This window comes from Procambarus clarkii, chromosome 27, assembly GCF_040958095.1.
Source record: "Procambarus clarkii isolate CNS0578487 chromosome 27, FALCON_Pclarkii_2.0, whole genome shotgun sequence".
Taxonomy (NCBI): Eukaryota; Metazoa; Arthropoda; class Malacostraca; order Decapoda; family Cambaridae; genus Procambarus; species Procambarus clarkii.
This window is the reverse complement of record NC_091176.1, coordinates 17,787,042-17,813,231: the sequence shown is the minus strand read 5'-3', so window position 1 is coordinate 17,813,231 and position 26,190 is coordinate 17,787,042. Positions and strand designations below refer to the sequence as shown.

Below are 26,190 nucleotides of genomic sequence, written 5' to 3'. Positions count from 1 at the left end.
GCTTAAGATGGAGTGGAAGAAGCAATGATACTTGTCCTCAAGGAACGGCTCGTTGCAAATCACGAAGGTCTTGAGGAATAATACAATCAGTGTCTCATTTCGTCCTGTTATTATGATGATGATGATGGTAGACGTGTGAAGGAGGTCGCTTTCCCGTAATAGGAAAGTGACCCATTTCCCATTCTTAACTAATGGGTCACAGTCTGCCATTATCAGTAGCCCCTAGGATAGGGAGGGGAGTCATCTCTTTCTAAAGTAAACTGTATAGAATAATCAGGTTTTTGTTAATAGTCTCCTGGGATTGTTCAGGTTGAAACAGTGTTGTGTGATAATCAAAGCATCATCAGGTTAACAAGGGGAATTTCATATTAGTTTGGAATGATGTTGGAGAATGGTGGCGCTTCGAGGGATGCCATGAATACACCGACAAGCACAGGACTAATTGGAAACTCACTTGACATTCTCAATTGTTAACCGTAGAATTGAAAGTCAAAATATATTGTTGTGTATATATAAAACACACGTTGTATATATATATATATATATATATATATATATATATATATATATATATATATATATATATATATATATATATATATATATATATATTGGTGTATACTGGCAGCAGGTTTTCTTTCAAACATGTTTCATTGAATATGACCGCATATTCTGTATTTATTATTTTCTGGTTTAGGGCTTCTATCCCTCTAACTATTTTCTTAGCATCAGGGCTTAATTGAAATAGGAGTTCTCCAAAACTCATTTTCGTACTTTTAAGGTGAAGAAAAGAAGTGATTTACTATAGAGTGTATTACACTTATTTGTATAATTTGCACGACGTTTCGAACCTCCATGGTTCATTCTCAAGTGAACAGATCTTACAATACTAGTTGATTTTATACCCGCATTAGGTCAGGTGATAATACAATGAAGGTGAAAACATGGGGGGATACATAAGGGATAAACATAGGGGCTGCAGAAGGCTTATTGGCCCATACGAGGCATCTCCTATCTAAACACAAAGATTAATCCAGTGTATTTGGCCTGTTATGTTGGACATTGTCTTCTGTGTTGGCATCGATGTGTTCTTGTCTTGTCCTTACTCTCATGGTGGGTAGAGTAAATAGTTCCGTGATTTGGGTGTTCATGGTAGGTCGCTCTATTCTTATGTGAATTGCCATAAGCAATTCACATAAGAATAGAGCGACCTACCATGAACACCCAAATCACGGAACTATTTACTCTACCCACCATGAGAGTAAGGACAAGACAAGAACACATCGATGCCAACAAAGAAGACAATGTCCAACATAACAGGCCAAATACACTGGATTAATCTTTGTGTTTAGATAGGAGATGCCTCGTATGGGCCAATAAGCCTTCTGCAGCCCCTATGTTTATCCCTTATGTATCCCCCCATGTTTTCACCTTCATTGTATTATCACCTGACCTAATGCGGGTATAAAATCAACTAGTATTGTAAGATCTGTTCACTTGAGAATGAACCATGGAGGTTCGAAACGTCGTGCAAATTATACAAATAAGTGTAATACGCTCTATAGTAAATCACTTCTTTTCTTCACCTTAAAAGTACGAAAATGAGTTTTGGAGAACTCCTATTTCAATTAAGCCCTGATGCTAAGAAAATAGTTAGAGGGATAGAAGCCCTAAACCAGAAAATAATAAATACAGAATATGCGGTCATATTCAATGAAATATATATATATATATATATATATATATATATATATATATATATATATATATATATATATATATATATATATATATATATATATGTCGTACCTAGTAGCCAGAACGCACTTCTCGGCCTACTATGCAAGGCCCGATTTGCCTAATAAGCCAAGTTTTCCTCAATTAATATATTTTCTCTAATTTTTTTCTTACGAAATGATAAAGCTACCCATTTCATTATGTATGAGGTCAATTTTTTTTATTGGATGTAAAATTAACGTAGATATATGACCGAACCTAACCAACCCTACCTAACCTAACCTAACCTATCTTTATAGGTTAGGTTAGGTTAGGTAGCCGAAAAAGTTAGGTTAGGTTAGGTAGGTTAGGTAGACGAAAAACAATTAATTCATGAAAACTTGGCTTATTAGGCAAATCGGGCCTTGCATAGTAGGCTGAGAAGTGCGTTCTGGCTACTAGGTACGACATATATATATATATATATATATATATATATATATATATATATATATATATATATATATGTCGTACCTAATAGCCAGAACGCACTTCTCAGCCTACTATGCAAGGCCCGATTTGCCTAGTAAGCCAAGTTTTCATGAATTAATTGTTTTTCGTCTACCTAACCTACCTAACCTAACCTAACCTAACTTTTTCGGCTACCTAACCTAACCTTACCTATAAAGATAGGTTAGGTTAGGTTAGGTAGGGTTGGTTAGGTTCGGTCATATATCTACGTTAATTTTAACTCCAATAAAAAAATTGACCTCATACATAATGAAATGGGCAGCTTTATCATTTCATAAGAAAAAAATTAGAGAAAATATATTAATTCAGGAAAACTTGGCTAATTAGGCAAATCGGGCCTTGCATAGTAGGCTGAAAAGTGCGTTCTGGCTACTAGGTACGACATATATATATATATATATATATATATATATAATGTGTGTGTGTGTGTGTAAATCACGAAAATTAACACGGGATGAACAATGTGACAATGTCAGAACACGAAGGAAGGATTAAGACAAGAGTTTAAGTACTTTTTTAAGTAATTTCGTATTTAATAATATATCTTCAGAATGATGGACTTACAGATCAGTAGATTGGATATATAGGCAGGGAACAGGTGAGGTACAATGTCTTTAATGAGATAAGGGGATATTAATAAGGTATTAGTGAGATAAATGTGTATCAGTGATCCAACTCAAATCGTTCTTTAACTGATCAATCAAAAATGTATCTAAATTATACAAACCACTACTAATGTTCAAATTACATATTTTTGTGATATGTATTAAAGCAGATTCAATTATGTTCCTATTGAAAAGGTTTTTACAATTCGTATTGAAGAAGTTATCTCCCAATCAATGTGGTGAGAACTTTCTTACAAATGAACAAAGCATTAGATAATTGGCCATGTCTTACAGAGTAATTATGTTACAAAATTCTAAATGTAAAATCTTTAGATGATTGCCCTGCATAGAACCTATGGAACCCTATTTGCCCTACATAGAACCTATAGAACCAGTCTTTACAAGGTATTTTGTAAATGACACTATTATCACTACAAGGGCTGTTTGCTAACTAAAAGTTATCCAAAAGTATTTTCGTAATTAAACAATACATGTATATAAAAAAGTTTCAAGGCCTTGATAATATTTTCAAAGCCAGAAAAATATGGTAAACATAACACATTTTTTTGGGCGAATTTACTCTCAGCATTTATTATTATAATATGTATGACGTGCTTTGCTACGACAAATTTCCAAAAAACTTAGTGGATAACAAAGCTTGAGACGAAAAAAATAAATATTCTGAAACTTTTCATCCAAGAAAGCTGGACTAGCAACCAGAAGAGCTCTTAGATATATAGAGGAAAAATTTATTGCTTCACATTGTATCTATGCCCTGAGAAATAATAAACATAAGATAAATTATTCGTAGGCAAGGAAATTACTGTCTTAATCCTTCCTTCGCGGTCAGACACTGTCATATATATTGGTATAATGCTGAAAAAAAAAACACATTTGAAGAAATTGGAGAATGCAGAACGCGTTTTCGGCTCACTTCGCCTTCATCAGAGCAAGATATATATATATATATATATATATATATATATATATATATATATATATATATATATATATATATATATATATATAATATCAAGGTGACATCCAGACTTACCAGCTTCTTAGGGTGTGATATGACCTCCACCTCCAGCTCACTCACCTCACCTACACCTCTAACAACTCACAACCTTTGACCTCAATGACATCGACACCAGCTCATTCATCTCCCCCCCTCCCCCCCCCCCACTTACCTTACCATTCTAAGCTCACCTCAGCCTCACCTTCCAGACCTCACACACTATCACCTCTCACACCTCACACTACCCCACACCCCATCACCTCCCATAACCCTTACCTTCCTTACCCCAATCCCTCTCCTACAGCTGAAGCTTTCAAGGACACACAAATATCAGAACAAACTATCAGCAAGACTACAAACACAAATTGCCAATGTGAATTCCGCTAGTCTTTATATACACAGCAAAAACAGGAAGAGGGGACCACGCCCAATGTCGTAAATGGTGACTGACTAGTGGTATGTGTGTGTGTGTGTGTGTGTGTGTGTGTGTGTGTGTGTGTGTGTGTGTGTGTGTGTGTGTGTGTGTGTGTGTGTGTGGTGTGTGTGTGTGTGTGGTGTGTGTGTGTGTGTGTGTGTGTGTGTGTGTGTGTGTGTGTGTGTGTGGTGTGTGTGTGTGGTGTGTGTGTGTGTGTGTGTGTGTGTGTGTGTGTCTGGAGCAGTCACTAGGGGGTCTCCTGGGCTGTCCCTTTCGAGTGGATGTAGTGGTGACTCACGCAGTGACTCAAGGAGTGGTTTTAAGTAGTATCTCACACTAACTTAAGCAGCGTCTTGGCACTGTGTGTGTGTGTGGGAAAGGCTGAGTCACCCTCGTTCTTTATTGATTCCTTTTACACGAGTCCTTCCACACGCAAGCTCCCGCACGCAAGTATTCACACGCAAGTACAGCTGCACGCAAACTCCTGCGTGCGAGCAGTCGCAAGCAAGCAGTTGCATGCAGACAGTTGCGTAAAAGTTATCACACGCAAACTTTGACATGCAAGCACTCACACGCATGCTCCCGCACGCAAGCAATCGCACGCCAACTAATGCACGCAACACAAGCAATCACACTTAAACTCTTACAACATTCTTTCACTCAAATTCATCATAGTTGCTGGAAATGTGATCCATCTGCACTCAAATTTGAGTTCTTACATGGAAACTCTCACAACGGACTTGCACTCGCGTTCTCATAGCTGTCATGCACTCACGCAGCAACTAAGCACTCACACAAAGGATTCAAAGAGTAGAAGGTCAACCCCCTGCAAGCACAACTAGGTGAGTACAACAAGTATACACTCACTCAACATCCCTACAATCGTACAACATCTAAGCACTCACGCAACATTCATGCACTCACTCGCACAATAACTATGCACTCAATATTTTTTTGCTTTAATATCTCTCCAATTGTTTTACTCTTAAAATGTCCCTTAAACTCATTTCTTCTGTTTCTCAACTACAGTGTTCTGTGCTGTTGCTTCCTCCGTCTCTTTCTCTCTCTTTCTGTCTCTTTCTCTCTCTCTCTCTCTCTCTCTCTCTCTCTCTCTCTCTCTCTCTCTCTCTCTCTCTCTCTCTCTCTCTCTCTCTCTCTCTCTCTCTCTCTCTCTCTCTATTCATTTCATCCTTCATTTCCGTCCCTACTCCTTCTATCTTTCTTCGTTCGACCTTCCCCCCTTCCCTCTTCCTACTCCTTCTCTCTCCCACCATACACCTCCTCCCTCAAACGACGTTGTCTCTCACCTTCAATAATACTAAAAGTCACATTTCCATCCCCTGTAACGTCTCCCCTTCCATTATGACCCAAGAATAAATGTTCTCATGCGGGTTCTGCTGCCACAAATATTTCTCGTTGCTCCCACTTCAGTACCACCCCCCCCCCCCAAACTGTCTCTAGTACCACCCCCACTCACTCACTCTAGCACCACCCCTACTGACTCTAGTACCACCCCGCATCTTCCCACTGGTGAACGTCGAATCTAACTTGTTTCAGGTTTAGTATTATTGAGGCGCCGTTGTTTTAAGCCTACTTTCCTAGCTGGTCCTCCTTAAAATAATTACAAAAAGCTTTTCCGTCTATTAATCGCCCAAAGATTAATGATTTTTAACTGCCCTATTGTGCTTGTCAAACTACTGTCATGTTGTGAAGGACTGTCTATCTCCACTACTACTATCTTAGTCCCTCCAGTTGTTATGGCTCCGGGGCTAGATTCACGAAGCAGTTCCGCAAACACTTACGAACCTGTACATCTTTTCTCAATCTTTGGCGGCTTTGTTTACAATTATTAAACAGTTAATGAGCTCCGAAGCACCAGGAGGCTGTTTATAACAATAACAACAGTTGATTGGGAAGTTTTCATGCTTGTAAACTGTTTAATAAATGTAACAAAAGCCGTCAAAGATTGAGGAAAGATGTACACGTTCGTAAGTACTTGCGTAACTGCTTCGTGAATCTGGCCCCAGGTTATATAGTCAGTGACTCCGCCAATGCCAGGAATTAACAGCTCCAGGATTGTCCAGTGCTTCGGGATCGTCCAGTGCTTCGGGATCAACTGAGCTACTCCAGCTGCCTCCTCTGCCTTCCCTCTCCTCTCGTGCAAGAGGTAGACGTCGGGGAGGACAACATTGGTAATGACTCCTGTCAGTTTAATTTCTTGGTGGTACAATTCCCCCTCAGATTATCCTCGTTTGGTCGTTCCTTGAGTTTATTCGCTTTGTAATTCCATTTTGGTTGGTGTACTCGTCTTTAAACCAGACCTTTTTTTCCTGTATTTTTGCTTTCACGCTGCGCCGTCATCTGCCCCCCCCCCCTACCCTCTACACCCCCCCTATGGTGTGGATGGTTTCACGGTGGGGGGGGGGGAGAGTAAGGCAAGGTAATTATCAGGAGAAGTCATTAAGCCATTAACACCACACAGCGCTTAGAAGGGATGCGAACAAGGATTTAGAATAGGACAGAGGGAAGGAATGGTGCCCCGACCTCTTGGACGGTCCGGGTGGGGGTAGTGAATAGTAAGATGGTTAAAGGTGTTTGGGAACGGGTAAGTTTGGTGTGTTTCACTACTGAGTGGGGAATCTGGGGGTGAGGTTAGGGCGGGGGGCAGTAGTAGGGAGAGGTTAACGAAAGGGTAGTAGAGTGGGGTGAAGATTTAATGCAGAGATCTGGGGAAGGAGCGAGGGATAGGAGAGGGTGGGGAGGAGCAATGTTTTATGCTAGTGTTTTATGTTTTATGCCCAGGTTAGCCCTGGGGATGTCGGCTCCCCATCCCCTAGCCCTTCCTTCTACCTCCCAGTCTCTCTCGTTCATTGTCATATCCCTCTGCATTACTGCTTCTTTGTAGTCACTGTCTTGATCTCCTTTGACTGGTGTTCGATATAGGTTATTTTTTCTTTCAGGATCATTAATTCCTCTTTGACTATAACGCGTTCTCAAGTGTGTGTGTGTGTACTCACCTAATTGTACTCACCTAATTGTGCTTGCGGGGGTTGAGCTCTGGCTCTTTGGTCCCGAAGGGATGCGAACAAGGATGTGTATGTATGTGTGTATGTGTGTGTGTGTGTGTGTGTGTGTGTGTGTGTGTGTGTGTGTGTGTGTGTGTGTGTGTGTGTGTGTGTGTGTGTGTGTGTGTACTCACCTAGTTGTACTTACCTAGTTGTGTTTGCGGGGGTTGAGCTCTGGCTCTTTGGTCCCGCCTCTCAACCGTCAATCAACAGGTGTACAGATTCCTGAGCCTATCGGGCTCTGTCATATCTACACTTGAAACTGTGTATGGAGTGAGCCTCCACCACATCACCCCCTAATGCATTCCATTTGTCAACCACTCTGACAGTAAAAAAGTTATTTCTAATATCTCTGTGGCTCATTTGGGCACTCAGTTTCCACCTGTGTCCCCTTGTGCGTGTTCCCCTTGTGTTAAATAGACTGTCTTTATCTACCCTATCAATCCCCTTCAGAATCTTGAATGTGGTGATCATGTCCCCCCTAACTCTTCTGTCTTCCAGCGAAGTGAGGTTTAATTCCCGTAGTCTCTCCTCGTAGCTCATACCTCTCAGCTCGGGTACTAGTCTGGTGGCAAACCTTTGAACCTTTTCCAGTTTAGTCTTATCCTTGACTAGATATGGACTCCATGCTGGGGCTGCATACTCCAGGATTGGCCTGACATATGTGGTATACAAAGTTCTGAATGATTCTTTACACAAGTTTCTGAATGCCGTTCGTATGTTGGCCAGTGTGTGTGTGTGTGTGTGTGTGTGTGTGTGTGTGTGTGTGTGTGTGTGTGTGTGTGTGTATGTGTGTGCGTTCGTTTACACACATAAATATTAGACAATTTATCTATGGACAGTTTATGACTGACATATACATAAAGCAGCAATACATTGCGAGGCGCCAGACATAGTCACGCTCTGTTTTATCACAGCATAGTGTTGGCATGGCTCTAATTATACATACATCAACTCTAATGACGAGACCTGCTTATTCGTGCGGGTTGACTGCCTAATTGTACACTGTTTGTCATCAAGGGATTATATATATATATATATATATATATATATATATATATATATATATATATATATATATATGTATGTATATATATGTATATATGTATATATATGTGTATGTATATATATATATATATATATATATATATATATATATATATATATATATATATATATATATATATATATATATATATATATACATACACATATATATATGTATGTATATATATGTATATATATGTATATATATGTGTATGTATATATATATATATATATATATATATATATATATATATATATATATATATATATATATAATGTGTGTGTATATCACGAAAATAAACACGTGATTAAGAATGTGACAATGTCAGACCACGGAGGAAAATGAAACAGGAATTTCCTTAAGTACTTTCGTATATTAAATACATCTTCAGAAGGAATGATGTATTTATGATGAAAAATGAATGATGAAAAATTTGAAAAATAAAAAAATGCTGAACACGTAGCAAGATTTTTTTAATTTTTCAAATGTGTTTTTTCCTCATACTTGGATCAGTGTTTGTAATCGTTGTTGCATCAGGCCAGTTATCTTCCACTGATTTCATAAGGGTGGCCATAGGTGCCGACCCCAACCCACCTGTGTTGGTGACACACCCCTCTCTTTGTCACCCTGCAAAGTTGCAAGAGGCTGACCCCCAAGTGTCTGGCGTCTCTTGCAGATATAGAGACCTCGTATCCTACCCTCATTTCCCTGCCTTACCTTGAGGTTACCTTGAGGAGCTTCCGGGGCTTAGCGTCCCCGCGGCCCGGTCGTCGACCAGGCCTCCTGGTTGCTGGACTGATCAACCCTGCTCATATCCTATCACTACCTTCTTTCCAAGCACCATATGATCACAGGAGCTTGGCCTTGTCTCCTGTAAGGTATCTTACCTCTCAATATCTTCCCTCAGGTAGAGCGAGCGGGGCTGTACTTCAGATTCCAGGTGCGGGTCTAGCGAATACAGTGTAGTGTAGGGCCAGTATATGCAGTGTAGCGCATGTAGGGCACAAACTGTATCCTTGAATTGGTATTCAGTACTCATGTTTACCTTTGCGTATGCTGCTGCTACTGTCTGCTGCTTGTGTAAACTGTTGTGTATACTTCTTAATTATTTTCTTCTGATGCTGTTGTTAGTGGGCGGCCTGGTGCTGTTGTTAGTGGGCGGCCTGGTGCTGTTGTTAATGTGCGGCCTGGTGCTGTTGTTAGTGGGCGGCCTGGTGCTGTTGTTAGTGGGCGACCTGGTGCTGTTGTTAGTGGGCGGCCTGGTGCTGTTGTTAGTGGGCGACCTGGTGCTGTTGTTAGTGGGCGGCCTGGTGCTGTTGTTAGTGGGCGGCCTGGTGCTGTTGTTAGTGGGCGACCTGGTGCTGTTGTTAGTGGGCGGCCTGGTGCTGTTGTTAGTGGGCGGCCTGGTGCTGTTGTTAATGTGCGGCCTGGTGCTGTTGTTAGTGGGCGGCCTGGTGCTGTTGTTAGTGGGCGACCTGGTGCTGTTGTTAGTGGGCGGCCTGGTGCTGTTGTTAGTGGGCGACCTGGTGCTGTTGTTAGTGGGCGGCCTGGTGCTGTTGTTAGTGGGCGACCTGGTGCTGTTGTTAATGTGCGGCCTGGTGCTGTTGTTAGTGGGCGGCCTGGTGCTGTTGTTAGTGGGCGACCTGGTGCTGTTGTTAGTGGGCGGCCTGGTGCTGTTGTTAGTGGGCGGCCTGGTGCTGTTGTTAGTGGGCGGCCTGGTGCTGTTGTTAATGTGCGGCCTGGTGCTGTTGTTAGTGGGCGGCCTGGTGCTGTTGTTAGTGGGCGACCTGGTGCTGTTGTTAGTGGGCGGCCTGGTGCTGTTGTTAGTGGGCGACCTGGTGCTGTTGTTAGTGGGCGGCCTGGTGCTGTTGTTAGTGGGCGACCTGGTGCTGTTGTTAGTGGGCGGCCTGGTGCTGTTGTTAGTAGCGGCCTGGTGCTGTTGTTAGTGGGCGGCCTGGTGCTGTTGTTAGTGGGCGGCCTGGTGCTGTTGTTAGTGGCGGCCTGGTGCTGTTGTTAGTGGGCGGCCTGGTGCTGTTGTTAGTGGCGGCCTGGTGCTGTTGTTAGTGGGCGGCCTAGTGCTGTTGTTAGTGGCGGCCTGGTGCTGTTGTTAGTGGCGGCCTGGTGCTGTTGTTAGTGGGCGGCCTGGTGTTGTTGTTAGTGGCGGCCTGGTGCTGTTGTTAGTGGGCGGCCTGGTGCTGTTGTTAGTGGCGGCCTGGTGCTGTTGTTAGTGGGCGGCCTGGTGCTGTTGTTAGTGGCGGCCTGGTGCTGTTGTTAGTGGCGGCCTGGTGCTGTTGTTAGTGGGCGGCCTGGTGCTGTTGTTAGTGGCGGCCTGGTGCTGTTGTTAGTGGCGGCCTGGTGCTGTTGTTAGTGGCGGCCTGGTGCTGTTGTTAGTGGGCGGCCTGGTGCTGTTGTTAGTGGCGGCCTGGTGCTGTTGTTAGTGGGCGGCCTGGTGCTGTTGTTAGTGGGCGGCCTGGTGCTGTTGTTAGTGGCGGCCTGGTGCTGTTGTTAGTGGCGGCCTGGTGCTGTTGTTAGTGTGCGGCCTGGTGCTGTTGTTAGTAGGCGGCCTAGTGCTGTTGTTAGTGGGCGGCCTGGTGCTGTTGTTAGTGGCGGCCTGGTGCTGTTGTTAGTGGGCGGCCTGGTGCTGTTGTTAGTGGCGGCCTGGTGCTGTTGTTAGTGGACACTTTTAGGTACGACATTCCCTTGCAGTACATTCTGTCCATAGTAATTTTAGGTACCATTATTTCTATAGGGGTGAGTTGCAGTGCAGTGGCTGAAACACTTCGTACTCGTCTTGCATGCTGATGGACTGGGGTTCGCATCCCTCAAAAGGTGTTACCGTATTCAAAGTTGATGGATTATGGATCAACCTTGAACAATCAGACGAGTTATGTTGTTTTAGAGCTAATGTTTGTGTGTTTGAAGTTATGAGTTGAAGAAGGGGGCGTTAGTAGCTGTTTAGCTGACAAGAGGTACTTATTAGGAACATATGCTGATTATGCCTACTGTATCGCCCACGCCCGCTGTACCGCCCACGCCCTCTGTACCGCCCCCTGTACCGCCCACGTCCCCTGTACCGCCCCCTGTACCGCCCACGTCCCCTGTACCACCCCCTGTACCGCCCACGTCCCCTGTACCACCCCCTGTACCGCCCACGTCCCCTGTACCGTCCACGGACTCCTGGTCAACGGAGCTCTAATCATTCCTCCCACAGCGTTCAGCACGGCGAGCATCCTGGCGCTGCGGACGCCGACGCTGGCGGAGGAGCTGCAGGAGGCGGAGTCCGGGGTCGCGTCGAGGAGCTCCACGCCCGACGCCCTCACCCTCATCAACACACACTCCAAGCCCATCCTCGTACTCAAGTGCCACTCCTACATCAGAGGTGAGTGGGTCTCTCTCTCTCTCTCTCTCTTAGAACTATTATCCTGCATCAGCTCACTCAAAGCCTCATCCTATAAACGTATTGATTTTAAAGATTCATATTTTCCATTGGGAATAAACTTAATGTTGAGTTAGTTATATTAGGGACAGTATGAGCTAGGAGTCAACAGTGGCATAGAGCCTTCTTATGCTCCGTTGTCTCAACCGTTGTTTTTCAATGTGTTTTTTCCCGCATACTTGGATCAGTGTGTTTGTGATTGATGTTGCATCAATGTCAGACCCCGAAGGAAAGATTAAGACAGGAATTTCCCCAAGTACCTCCTTATTTATTAATAAATCTTCAGAGGGATAGATTTACAACTCAGTGGTTGCTATTTTGAAAAACACATTGAAGTTGCAAAATCAAGTAAACGTTCTGTTTTCAAAAACTTATATACAACAAAAATAAACTTTCATCCCGCCATTCATTCTGACTGGAACAGTTCTCTGATGGATGAAATCTACTGTGACCTACGTAGAAAAACACATCAGTTATAGAATATTCTAAAACGTAAGTTAGAAAGGCTGATAAAAAATAGTGATTGGACAAAGAAATATAATCCAAACAATATGATGAATTTGTCCGCTAAATCGATAAGTGAAAATGCGGTTACTGCTTTTGGTTATGGTTTGTCATGTGCCATTTCAAATCAATCCTCTGTGGTTATAATTGTGGTGATAACTGTATAATTTACAAAATCCTTTGTAAAAACTGTAATAGATTCCATATAGGGCAAGCCTCCAAAGATTTGAAATTTAGAATTTCGCAACATAAATACTCTGTAAGACATGGCTAATTGTCTAATGCTTTATTTGTTCATTTGTCAGAATGTTCTCACCAAATTGATTAGGAGATGGCTTCTTCAATAACAAATTGTAAAATCATTTTCAATAGAAACATTATTGAATCTGCTTTAATACAGATTATAAAATCTTGTAATATGAACATTAGTAGTGGTTTCTATAATTTAGATACGTTTTGATTGGTCAGTTAAAGAGTGATTTGAGTGGGATCATTGGTAATATTTATCTCAATAATACCTTGTTAATATCCCCTTATCTCAGTAAAGACATATTTTGTCTCGTCTCACCTCTGGTAGCTGGAACAAAGAAGGTGGTTTGAGTATTGGACTATAGAAAATCAAGGGTTATGATGTACCTTGGGTGACAATTTATTACTGAATCAAAAAAGGTAGAAGTAATCGAGATTTTTGGAACGGAGAAGGAGCTGGATAAAATGTGTAATGCTTGAACAAGTGAGAAAGTAAACAAAAATGAGTTTATAGTGCAGACTTAATGCTGCAACAATAGAAGAGAAGGATATATGGAGGTGTTGTATCATTCGAAGGACTGGCACGAAGGTGGAAAGTTTGAACAGAGACGAAGGAAGCATCAGGTTTCTTGACAATTTGATTGGCTGGAATGAAGGTAGAAAGATAGTTTAGAATAGAAGTTAAATGCAGGTTCTGGCATTGCTTATTACCCATAACACAGTTCAATATCAAAGTAAACTCTCACTGTATACACACATAGTTGTAGGACACACATCACGGTGTATATACTCCTGGTATATCCGTTATCTGTAACTGCTGACAGAGGTTTGCTTTACTGTATTCTCATCATTCAAATAATACCCAATATATATCAATATAAAACTCACCATTGTAATTGTAACCTACAGTTACAAGTATTTTTATAGCTGTACGCATGTCCGCAAAAACCACAACTGTAATGATTTGAATAAATCACTTATGAATAAAGCTTCTAAATGAAAAGCTACATCACCTTCCCGTTTTCTGTGGCCCGCTGACTAAGCTTCTCCCAATGGCCACCAGATGACAGCAGCAGCCCAGACTCCGAGCTCCGGTTGCCAATCAACGACATCGACTCCGGAAACTCGACTCAACACTCTCCGGATGGTGCCAAATCTATGTCGCCCCAGGCCACTGTTAATGGTAAGTGCCAGGATCTAGGAATTTAAGGAGGTGGAAGGGCACAAGTTGCTTATTTTGGCTCAAACAGACTCACTCAGCCCACCGCAACCTCTCACGATAGCCAACGTTCAGTTCTAAGAATTCCCGTCTTCCTCACTCCAGGGTCGCTATCTCCCATGTCCCCGGGGTCTGCGGGCGTGCCCTTTCCCCAGCTGGAGCTGCTCGAGGCAACCCACAGGGGACTCTACCGCTTCATCCCCCGACACCACGACGAGGTCGATATCGAGATAGGCGACCCCATCTACGTCCAGAAGGAGGCCGAGGACCTGTGGTGTGAAGGTAGGGTCACCGGTGTTCGCTCCAGCGGGGGTCTACGACGGCGTTGCGGGTTAGAAAGTTCCTATTTGTTATATCTGATGGCGGCAGGGAGCTATTTCTTGTCTGAGGGAGGCGGCAGTGAGCTATTTCTTGTGGCTGATGACGTCAGGGAGCTATTAGTTGTGTGGGTCCCTTATGGGCAACTTAATACTAAAGACCAAGTTCCTAAAGTTACAAACTTTAGGAACTTGTTATATATTTTGCTACATGTGTTCATGTCTTGTAGTCTCTCGCGCCGAACGTCCCCAAGAGTTGCCAGACCGCCACACTAAAGAAACAGGTTGGGTAGATTCTCAAGTGCAAAATTCCACTTGCATATGCAAGTGGAATTTTGACACACATTGAAGAGATAACAAATAGTGATAATGTTGATGTACCATTTGTCTTTTATACACATATACGATGAATGAGGGTGGGGACTTAAGTGTCATAATATAACCCGCAATAACTATGCTGAGGTATAAAATGCTTCTAATTATAGGCGAAATATTCTGCATGTTAGCTATAATGACTATAAGAATGAAGAAGACACCCTAAGACTGTTAACCAACCGGCATAAATAATACAAATGCATGAGATACGTATCTATAATTGACTCATAGGATCCCACAAACAATAAATGGTTCATAGTACCCTACAAGCAGTCTGTTTAGTACCTATTAATCTATTTAGGCCTTGCTTCATATATACAATACATAATGACCTGTATGTAGGTAGAAGAGCTAGTATTCTCAAAGCACTTACGTGTCCTCTTACGAGATCCGTGTCCCTTAACTTGATCATGGCAGCCTAGTTTTTTATTTACTAAACACTTTACGAGCTCAGGATCAGCGCTACGAGGTCACCCTTAACCCAAGGTCATTGTTGTTACAGCCAACGTCTTAGCGCTTTGGCACTCTTAAACTGTTTAATAAATACCGAATAAGCTTCCCCCTAAGATGGAGATGGGTTGAGATCTCGTAAGTAGATGTATGTGGTGTATTCAAGCTGTGATTTAAGACGTTTGTTTACGTTTACATCTGCTAGGTGTAAACATCCGGACGGGCCGCCAGGGCATCTTCCCGGCTGCCCACGTGACGGACGTCGACTATTCCGACTTCGACCCCACGGTCCCCAAGGTGAAGAAAGAGCGTTACCTCCTCAACTACCTGGGCTCTATAGAGACCCTTTGTCACAAGGGCAACCAGGTAAGGCCAGTACATCGCACTCAAGCAGGTCGAGTGAGTGAGTGAGTGAGTGAGAGAGAGCACTCAAGTGCAGAAGGTAGTGACGGAGGTGGCGTGAGAAGTAGCGCGCATGTGTACGATAGTGAGAGGGGGATTATTGAAAGAGATGTGTAGTGGGTTCGACAGTGAGGATGAGAGAGAATGAGTGACAGAACTCAGCTATGTGCGATATGAAAGGAGAGTGATTGACACCACTCAGCTGTGCGACAGGAGGTGAGAATGAGTGACTGCACTAAACTGCTAAATTTTCTGTTAGTACATTGGTATTTCAATGAAATAATAATAATAATTATTATTATAAGAAGGAAGGAATTATCCGGGGAAAGTGCCAAATCATTACGACTATATAGCACAGGGATGGAGGTCACGATAAGGATTTGGGATGGGACGGGAGGAAGGAATGGTACCCAACCACTTGGACGGTCGGGGGATTGAACGCTGACCTGCATGAAGCGAGATCGTCGCTCTACCGTCCAAGATGCATTATTCTCTTCTGCCTTTAACCCTGTAACAGGTACTGTGTCAGGCAGTGAGGAAGATCGCAGGAGGGGAGGAGTCGGCGCACCTTCCTCACCCTTGCATCCTGGAGGTGTCCGACCAGGGGATCAGGATGGTGGACAAGAGGAGGCCTACGGTAGGCTGACCCCACTACCACCTTCCTTTCTCTCTTGCTTATACAGAGAAATACCAATAAAATGACTTTATTATGACCTTATAACTTTATTCTCGTCTTTGTGTTTCTCTATACTATATGTTTGTCATTCTTTGTCTCCTGTGTTCTTACTTCTGTTCGCTTCTTTTATTCTTGCTATTCCATTTTCCTATACTTTTTCGTTTGTTATTAATTATCATATACCCCACATGTTTTTGGTTTCTTCATATATCGTGAATTATCATATTTAATTGCACTTTATCCAGCTAGAAGATTTCGTGTTGTGCAGTGATCTATGTTCTCGACTCTCAACTGGGGGAGCCTGGGTTCGATCCCCGGATGTGACAGAAATGGTTGGGCACGTTTCCCTTTATCTGATGCCGCTGTTCACCTAGCAGCAAAAAGGTACCAAAAGAGTACCTGAATGCCACTGTCCTGTGTTGCCTCCTGAGGAAAGTCTAGGGGGGGACCTAAGAGGAACGACTTGACTGACGTCACCTCCTTTTTTTCTATATATTTTTCAGCCCAACCACGCTCCTTGCCACGACTACTTCTACCACCTCAAGCATGTCTCCTTCTGCGCCTTCCACCCCAAGGACCACCGCTACTTCGGCTTCATCACCAAACATCCTACCATTCAGCGCTTCGCCTGTCACGTCTTCAGGAGCAACGACAGCACCAGGCCCGTCGCCGAGGCCGTCGGGTGCGTCCCAACACTCTCCTCCACAACATTTCATGATATTGAAATCATTAGTTGCGCATGATTTGTATTTTTATGATTTTTCATTATATTGTTTACATTGAGAGGCATAGAACACTGAGATATCTTCCTTTATTGATTACCAGGTATTTACCAGTACTAGTGATAAATTTATTATTATCATTATTATAATTAGTATTAAACACACAGAAATCATACTAACGTGATATATATCAATGAGAAAATCTACCAATCTAGTCGTGTAATCCCCCTCCCCCTCACAAATCCACTGTGACGTGGGTTAAACGACTGGCAATGCTGGGGTTATAGGTTCCCATCACCTCACAGTCCTTATGGATTTTCTCATTATTATTATTATTATTATTATTATTATTATTATTATTATTATTATTATTATTATTATTTTACTAAAAATATTATCTCGTTCATTAACCAAAATCTCTGAACAAAGAACGTGTGTTTTTAAAAGTAAACAATGAAGCAGTCCAATGGGATTAAACGCTCATCCCTAGACTCCAAAAGCACGCATTCTTATTATTTCTTTACGTGTGCGAATTTAACCAAAGTTTTCTATTACAGTGCAATAAACAGTATTTGTTGACATTCCTCCCCCCCCCCTCCCCAAACTATTTTAATAAGTCATGAACTTTTCCAGACGCGCCTTCCAAAGGTTCTACCAGAAGTTCATAGAGACAGCCTACCCAATTGAAGACATTTACCTTGAATAGTGCCTGGCAGGAGAAGATTAGGAGCATGTATAGAGGACCTTATGGATCAAACTGAATGTCTAGGGCTCTGGTTACTCCCAGAGCAATCTGAGAGCCTTTTTGCATGGTTTGCAGAGCTATTCTTTATTTCCAGTGACAGATCAAAGGTTAGAATAGAACCAAAACATGTCACTTAGGGTCGTAGGGCATGATCTGGACGATGTGTTTATGTCATGAAAATTTATCTTGGTTTTATGTAGATAAGATCAAAGTTCAATGAGCCAAAACTTTAAGAAAAAATGTGTTCATGTCAACGAGATGCAGTGCGAAGGAAAAGACTCTCAATTCATAAGATAGAAGAAAGAATATTCTTCAAATGATTAAACAGGAAGTTGCTGATCGAGTTGCCATTCTTACTTTAAGAATTTAAACCAAAAAAATGTGATGTATAATTGAAACAACACGGATACTGTATTTAGCATAAGTGCACTTGTATCAGAGCACTTCTTCCTGTTACTATATTGCCTGAATTGGCATTGCAAATTGTTTTATACTATTGTCTGGGACTAATTTTGGACGTGAGTTGTGGCAGTGTTGAAGCGCCTCGATCCTGGTAGAGGTCAGACAGATTTTTCTGCTTTCTATTGATAACAGCTTCATGCAAATATTGATTGTTTTGTTTAAATCTCTTATTTTGCTGAGCACTTATATTACACAAAAGTACTTTTTTCCATTTAAATATTTGTTACTTTTAAATTTAAAATAAAACAAAATTATATATTCATTATCACTAAATAAAATTTCAACCTTGCATATGCTGCATTCTTTTACTTAAAATGTTTTATTTGTATTAATTTTATTTATACAGTGAAAACTAACAAACCCATATGCAATCATATAGTGTATATTTTAATGTAAGAAATTACCTGATATCCTTTGTGTTCTATTCTGAGTCTCGGACATTATTCATAGGGTTATGCAATCAAGACTCTTATGTCAGTTCCATGCCTGATGCATAATGTTTTTAAACGTTTGTCTTAAAGTTTCATACATTGCTATTATGGGCAACTATGTGGTCACTTTGTTTCCACTATCTTGTCACTGCTGTGATTATGCTGCCACTGAACTGTGTTTATGTTGTCACTATGTTGTCTTTATGTTGGCATTATGGTTTCATTATGTTACAACTATATTGTTGTCTATTCACCATGTTGCTACTACGTTGCTTACAATGCTGCCACTATGTTACCCCTGCATTGCTACAATGTTGCCACTACATTGCTACAGTGTTGCCACCATGTTGCCACTACGTTCATACAATGTTGCCACTACATTGCTACAGTGTTGCCACCATGTTGCCACTACGTTCATACAATGTTGCCACCATGTTGCCACTACGTTCATACAATGTTGCCACTACATTGCTCCATATTGCCATCATGTTGTGACATTTAAAACGCTTAAATTTACAGTTCTTTGGCCAAATATTTTTTTATACTAACATCTCAACATTTATTATTTCTGAACTTTATTTGAGTTGAGAGATAATGAACTCGTGTGCCAGCTATGGACTAAGTTAATGCCAAATTGTGTTGTTTGCAAGTGAACATAACCTTCAAGAAAATGTGTATAAATCTACTTATTGTATTTATTATATACCTGATAACAATCATTAATGAAGGATTTGTATTTTTTTTTTAGGTGTATTTGGTGATTTGTTTTCCTTACTGGACAGGGCTGTGATGCATTTTTCATAAATAAACTCCTTTCATGCTGATGAATCTACCCAGTCCAGTACAGCATCAGCATTTAGGAATTTAAAATTCAAAATAGCTTAAAAAAATTATGTTTACCAAAAAATCCTTCTGACTTTGGCCTCTAACTTATATGCATAATATTTTGCATATGTATATATGTAAATTCTAATCATTGTAGTTTAAGATTTGGCCCACTATATTAAAACATAAGAGTAGTGGAACATTGAAAATTATTCTGTAATAATTACATAAAATAGGAACTGATACAATGTAAGTATGGATGAAATTGATCATAATTATTATCATTTACATGGCTGTATCATGTAGTTTTCTTCATGGTAACAGTGTAGTTTACACTATTGTATCATGTATTCCTTCATGTTACAGTGCAATTTACACTTGTGTCATGTATTCCTTCATGTTACAGTGTAATTTACACTTGTGTCATATATTCCTTCATGTTACCAGTGTAATTTACACTTGTGTCATGTATTCATTCATGTTACAGTGTAATTTACACTTGTAACATGTATTCCTTCATGTTACAGTGTAATTTACACTTGTATCAGTGTATTCCTTCATGTTACAGTGTAATTTACACTTGTATCATGTATTCCTTCATGTTACCAGTGTAATTTACACTGAAATATCATTCATATCTTTATGACATTAGTGTGATTTACATCTTCATAAAATTGTTCATGATACTGTGTGCTTGAAATTATATCCTAATGTGTGAATCTGAGTTGTGCATAAGCTACAAGCATAAGCTACATTGTGTATTTGAAGAGAATTGTGCTCTTTATTGAAATAAATGCCATGCAAACTATACTGACAATAGATTTGTAGTTGAAGAAAGAGTTTGAGAATTGCCTTTACTTTGTGTTAATAACTTGAAGAACAAGATCAACTACGAACATGTATTATAGATGCTAGTTGGTAATTTGATGAATCATCTGTATTTTCTGTTGATTATGATAGAAAAGTAGCTTATTAAGGACAATTTTAAATTGTTAATGTATTATTTTATTATATAAATGTTTAAATTATATATTTTTTATCATAATTAAGATAATTAGGGTTATCTGATCATGAATATGAGCAGATTTTTTGTTCCATGAATTAAATTCAAGGAAACAACAGCATGCTGTCCATTAAAATTGACTAATTGTAATATTCGAATGTTTTCTTTGTTTATAATATTACTGGTATGATACAATTTTTGCTAAAACTAATCTGTAATACCATGCTCATGTTCACCTTAATCTCTCAGTGTCCCTGTGCACCAAAAAAAATAGTTGCAAATGCCCTATGAATGATAAAATTGACTTCTTCACATACATTCTTCTAAGATGGAGAGAAGCTTATTCTTGGTATGCCATAGACTGTCTTGATGCCTTTGAAGTATCCCAGTTGAGGGACTGTCATGTTGGAGTGTCTTTGCCTTGTACTGACTGATGAACTCTCATTACCTGCTATCCTTCTTGTTTTTGTTCCTAGATACGAAGGTCATCTTTGTGATGATCAATTTACTACATTCCAATAACTTTAAAAAATAGATTACAGTTTCCTTTTTGGTAGTGCCCACCAGACATGAATTGCTGGGTATGTTGCCAAAGTGCTTTTGATTCTCAATTTAGATTCTCTGTGAGATATCTTACTACACCACACACGACACGCACCCTGTCAGCTAAACATGCTAGCTGTGACATTCCATAGCCACTCAGCACCCAATTTCATGTAGTGTCTTTTGTCATCTGTGTATTTGACTGTAATATGACCAAAAAATGCTCACTAAATAGAAAAAGTCTGCACTGAGGCAAAGTTTGACATACTTTCATAGTCTGTATGTAGGTTACTATCTATATGATATAAGGCTATTAAAGGAATGTCTTATATGTCTGTACATTGTTATGTAGTCCTGAACTGATCACTGGTGACACTGCAACAATGTATTAGAAGGAAGAATGTTGATCTTACATAATTATAACACTGAAGAAACTAACACCAAATACTGAAATATTACACGAGTACAAGTACTTGAGTCATCATATGCTAGTTATTCGCCTAATTAACGTTAACTAAAGTACCAGATTTGAAGAATATTTCAACCTAATATATATATGATGATTAATTACTTCACTCCCAGAGTTTCCAAACTTGATTCAATACTACTAATTTAGACAGTGCTCTCTGACATCTTCAACAGAGAGAAACATGTAGACAAAATTGATATGGTCTTCCAGGGCAATTTTCTCCTGAACCTCAAGGAGCAATATCATACTTTCTTTCAAGAAATAACTTAGTCAATAAAACATTATATATATATATATATATATATATATATATATATATATATATATATATATATATATATATATATATATATATATATATTATACAGCTTGTATTACGATTATTTGCTCACCATGTAAACACTGTTGATAAAAACGTTTCAGCTTGTCAGTATTTTGTCCCTTTATCTGTTAAACAATATGGATGACAGTATATGCCTCACTCAAAAGTATCGTATGTCTTATACTTTGTATTGATTCACCATAGCTGAACATATTATAGTAATGTATTTGATTGTATGTTCATTCATAGAACAAACAGAATACATCGCTCCTACATTACTTACTTTATGTGGCCAAAATGGGTCATGTGATCAATATATATTTTTGCCTTGCAGAGGAGCTTGCTAATCTCTCAGCGTCTTGAAAGGACGGATCTGGGGGTTTGTCTCGGGAAAGTTATTGAGCAGAAATGTTTCAATTCTGACAATGAGAAAAATCAAAATATTCTAATCGTGAAGGCTTGTCACTCACACCGTTATCAACTAGTCCTACAGAACTGGGAATAATTTGTTTTTGTTTATCATAAATTTTTATTTTCCACCTGCCTAATGATTCCTAACATCACCCACCAGTTATTAAATTATTTCGGTATAACATTCTTGTATCTTTACAAGAAAGTTTCTTAATTTAAAAGACAACAAAAATAGCATATTATACACACAGAAAATCACACTAAAGTGATTAATATCATTTATTTATTATTATACAATTATTAATTAAATAATATAAGATATTATTTTAAAGTTACTTCTACACGTTATGCCTTATCTCCATGTAATTAATATATTTATGTGAAAATGTTTCAAGATTTAATCAAATCCAAAACTGTTAATTTATCAGTGCAAATTCATTTTTACATGCCCTGGATTCCCCCCCCCCCCCCCACCCCATTCCCCCAACTTTTGGACATTCCCCCCCCCTTGCATTCCTAACCCATTCGATCTCCCAGATCCCCCTAACCCCTTTGGACTCCCCCCGCAGACCTCCAACCCCTTCAACACCCCCCAGAACCCCTATATCTCCTTGAACTTCCCCATGAACTCCTTTTCCATAAGACTTCCATTAGTTCACCCATGGACCCCAAGTACCCCTTCAGAACCCCCCCCCCAGGACCCCCTACACCTCAGAATCCTCCCCTGGGACCCCAACTCCTCAGGGGGTACCCCTCATGATCCTCCCTGGACCCCAGTACACCTCATGATTCTCACTGGACCCCCAGACCCCAGTACCTCCCATGATCCTCCATGGACCCCCCAGTTCCCAATACCCCTCCTGGACCCCTTCCCCTGGATCCACCAGACCTCAGTACCCCTCAGGATCCACCATAACCCCCCCCCCCCCGGGGCATCCCACATACTGACGCTGTGTGTACACGTTGGTCCGACAATACGATGGTGAGTGATAATACGGATTGTAGTGCGGCAGAGTTTAACAAAAATTAAACAAATATATGGCTTTCGTTACTGATTGTTGTTTGCAATTATCCTACCTTATATATTACTCAATGTATGTATATATAAATATATATATGTACGGGTATATATGTATATGTATATAAACGGGTTCCAGACAGATCATCACAGCCCCCTTTCACCGGAGTCCAGCTTCCTTCATGACCCAGCAGAAGGTAGAGTATTTATTATTAATTAATTATATTACTATTTAAATAATAATTGTTGTAATTAATAATGATTACTCGTCTTTCTATTGGGTCATGAAGGAAGCGGGCCTCGGGGGAAAAGGGGCTGTGATGATCTCTGTCTGGAACCCGTAGGTGCGGGACCGGGCCGTCCACCTCCTGGGGCTCGTGCGGCCTCCAGGCTCTGCTTCAGGAGGCTGGGGTCGTTCTTCTCCGGCCCCGACTACAGCGGTCTCTGGGTTTGGAGTCCCTGTGCCTTCTTTCACCAACTTCGAGGTCAACTCCGGAACTGGAGCCCTTAGAGCAGTTCGTTGTTGCCTTCAACCTCGTTCTGACAGTTCCTGCGACAGTGCTGGAACCAATCGTATTGGCGGCTGCCTTTCCATTGGAGACTTTCGGCGCCATGGAGAGGGGGGGACCTGCTGCATGGGTGACAGCTTCTCCCCCGTATCAACCTACCCTGGCTTTGCTCCCTGGAAAGGCCACTCCAGACCGACAACCAGAGCGAAACGCCATAGTCTCCTGAGACTGATGGATGCCTACTACTATATATGTTTATATGTATATATGATATGATATATAGGCTTGTTGTTGGCGGTTCCATGGGTTTATAACCCTATGGGTGAAAAAGCATCTCTTATTTTCAGTCTTACATTATGGCTTGTTGAGCTTGAACCCGTTGCTCCTCAGTTCGTGTTATGTGCCTCTGTAACCCTTTCCACTACTGCCCACAAGATGGGTAGAGGGTGCATAATGAATGAACTAAACTAACTAACTCGTTCGTGTTACATCCGACCTTTAAAACAAATTGTCCGGATCAACGTCCTTCAAATTGTTCAGTATTTTAAGTTTCAATGAGATCCGCCCCTGTCATCCCTGGTTTGTTGTGTTGTTAGCCTTGTGGTCCTCAACCGTTCCTGGTACGAGAGATGACTTAGCTTTGGAATGACTAAGAACCGATGCTTTATGATATATAGAAACAACAATATTTAGCAATAGCAAAGGGGAGCCGGTCGGCCGAGCGGACAGCACGCTCGACTTGTGATCCTGTGGTCCTGGGTTCGATCCCAGGCACCGGCGAGAAACAATGGGCAGAGTTTCTTTCACCCTATGACCCTGTTACCTAGCAGTAAAATAGGTACCTGGGTGTTAGTCAGCTGTCACGGGCTGCTTCCTGGGGGTGGAGGCCTGGTCGAGGACCGGGCCGCGGGGACACTAAAAGCCCCGAAATCATCTCAAGATAACCTCAAGATGAGGTAATTTTTAAGCAATATTCACAATAACAGCAAAACACGGGTTGATATGAAAGATTAGAAGAGGTGAGGAAGATTGTTTACATTAGGTTAATAAAGCAGCTCTTAGTTTCTCTTTTCTTTTTGACATTTGATTTCTAATCTAATTATGGAGGTCATTCCACAGTTTAGGACACTGATTTCCAGACCTATTTTGCTTAGATTAAGTCACACTCTTGGCGATATAAAAAATATATTTATTTTTCGCGTGGTACTCGTGGTTCCAGACAGATCCAAAGGGCCAAAAGACTAATAAGACTGCAAACAAAACACGACAGGGCTGATCTCATCGAGACCATTAAAATACTGAACTAATTGTAAAATATTAATCCAATCCAATTTTTTAATCATCATATATATAACGCATACAAGAGGCAACAGCTTAATCAAGCACAAAAATGGACACTGCCTTTTGGCATGAAAGGCGGTGGAGTTTCTGATCGGGGAAGGAAGAGACAATTGCGCACCGCGTTCCGCAAGGCGCAGTGCGGCCAGTCTGGGTGGCATAAATAGCGTGGGAGGTGAGGTCTCGCCCTCACTCCATTCCCGCCACGGTCCGCGACTCACGAAGCGCCCTCCTTCCTCCCCCTTTCTGCTGGCTGCCAGCTTTCCCTGTTTTAACTACGTCAGTCGTTGTTCCTCACGTCTTTCCTCCCGTTTTACTGGGGATTGAGGGGGGGGGGGGGGTTGCAGCGCCGGTCCCCAAGTGTTCCGCTGTCCGCAGCTATACTACTTCGACTTTACAGCCATTCTACTAGTAAGCCCTAAGTCAGGAAATTCTTTCTCCTTATTCCTTGACGGCACGGCCTCTGGCCTGGGGTTATTTTCTTGTCCAAATTCATATCAGGCTTTTCCAGTCTCTATGTAATTTTCTGCCGCCTGATTATTTTCCATTTTCAAGCTAGGGTTTACCATTGTTATGTTGTTCACTTATGGTGTCCTGACTGTTATACTTAGAGTTAGATTTGTTACATTCGCCTCACTGCTAATTCTAGACAATAGGCTATTAGGTTTCTGCAGAGTTTGTTACTAGGCTATAAGATTACTTTTATTTTACTACGGGTGTACAATATAAGTTGTTTCGTGTACTTTGAGTTAGCCACGGCTATGTTATACATTTGTTAAGACTTACTTAGAAGCCTGTTTTACTTGTGCAGAATTATTTATCCTGTACTTCTACGTAATAAATTACGCCCCCATACTGTTGGTGTCTTCCTTCCCCTAATCAGAAACCCACAATTATGTAGGACAGAAAACATGAGATGCTTGTTTTCAGCCATAGGGTAATATTAACCTATGGAATGGCTTACCCGCCGAAGCCGTAAATACTTGTCATCCATTTAGTTCTTTTTTAGTTCCCACTCATCATTAATTCGTGGTTCGTATTTTTGAACAATTTCGGTGATGACATTTGTGAAATTATCCCAAACGCTTCGATTTCTGATTTCCTAATAACTCCATCAGTGAGGTATTTTGCATTTCCTCTTTTTTTATTCCTAATAATTGCCACTAAGGTAGTTAAAAAAAACACTCTTTAATTGTGGATACATGAAAGGTCGTCTACATTAATGTCCTTCCAAATGCCTCTAAATATCTCAAGCCAATTTTATTTGCTGATGTCACAACCTTTATTTTCTCCAGTCCTAACCCTTTTATTTCGAATGACGGTGAATTCTGAGCCAAATAAAGTCCAGCTTTGGCTAACTGCTAAC

The 26,190-nt window shown here is 41.0% G+C and overlaps 1 protein-coding gene across 2 annotated transcripts in view; it reads left to right on the top strand.

Moving 5' to 3' along the window:
- Aplip1 (JNK-interacting protein Aplip1) overlaps positions 1-23,012 on the top strand; it is a 109,358-nt gene extending 86,346 nt beyond the window's left edge. For both annotated transcript variants that reach the window (XM_069332392.1, XM_045749250.2), the window contains 7 exons: positions 11,610-11,777; positions 13,651-13,770; positions 13,912-14,088; positions 15,154-15,314; positions 15,868-15,987; positions 16,530-16,708; positions 17,382-23,012. In XM_069332392.1, coding sequence (XP_069188493.1) covers positions 11,610-11,777; positions 13,651-13,770; positions 13,912-14,088; positions 15,154-15,314; positions 15,868-15,987; positions 16,530-16,708; positions 17,382-17,454 — 998 coding nt within the window. In that variant the 3' untranslated portion in view covers positions 17,455-23,012. The remainder of the gene's footprint in view (positions 1-11,609; positions 11,778-13,650; positions 13,771-13,911; positions 14,089-15,153; positions 15,315-15,867; positions 15,988-16,529; positions 16,709-17,381) is intronic.
- Positions 23,013-26,190: the final 3,178 nt, after the last annotated feature.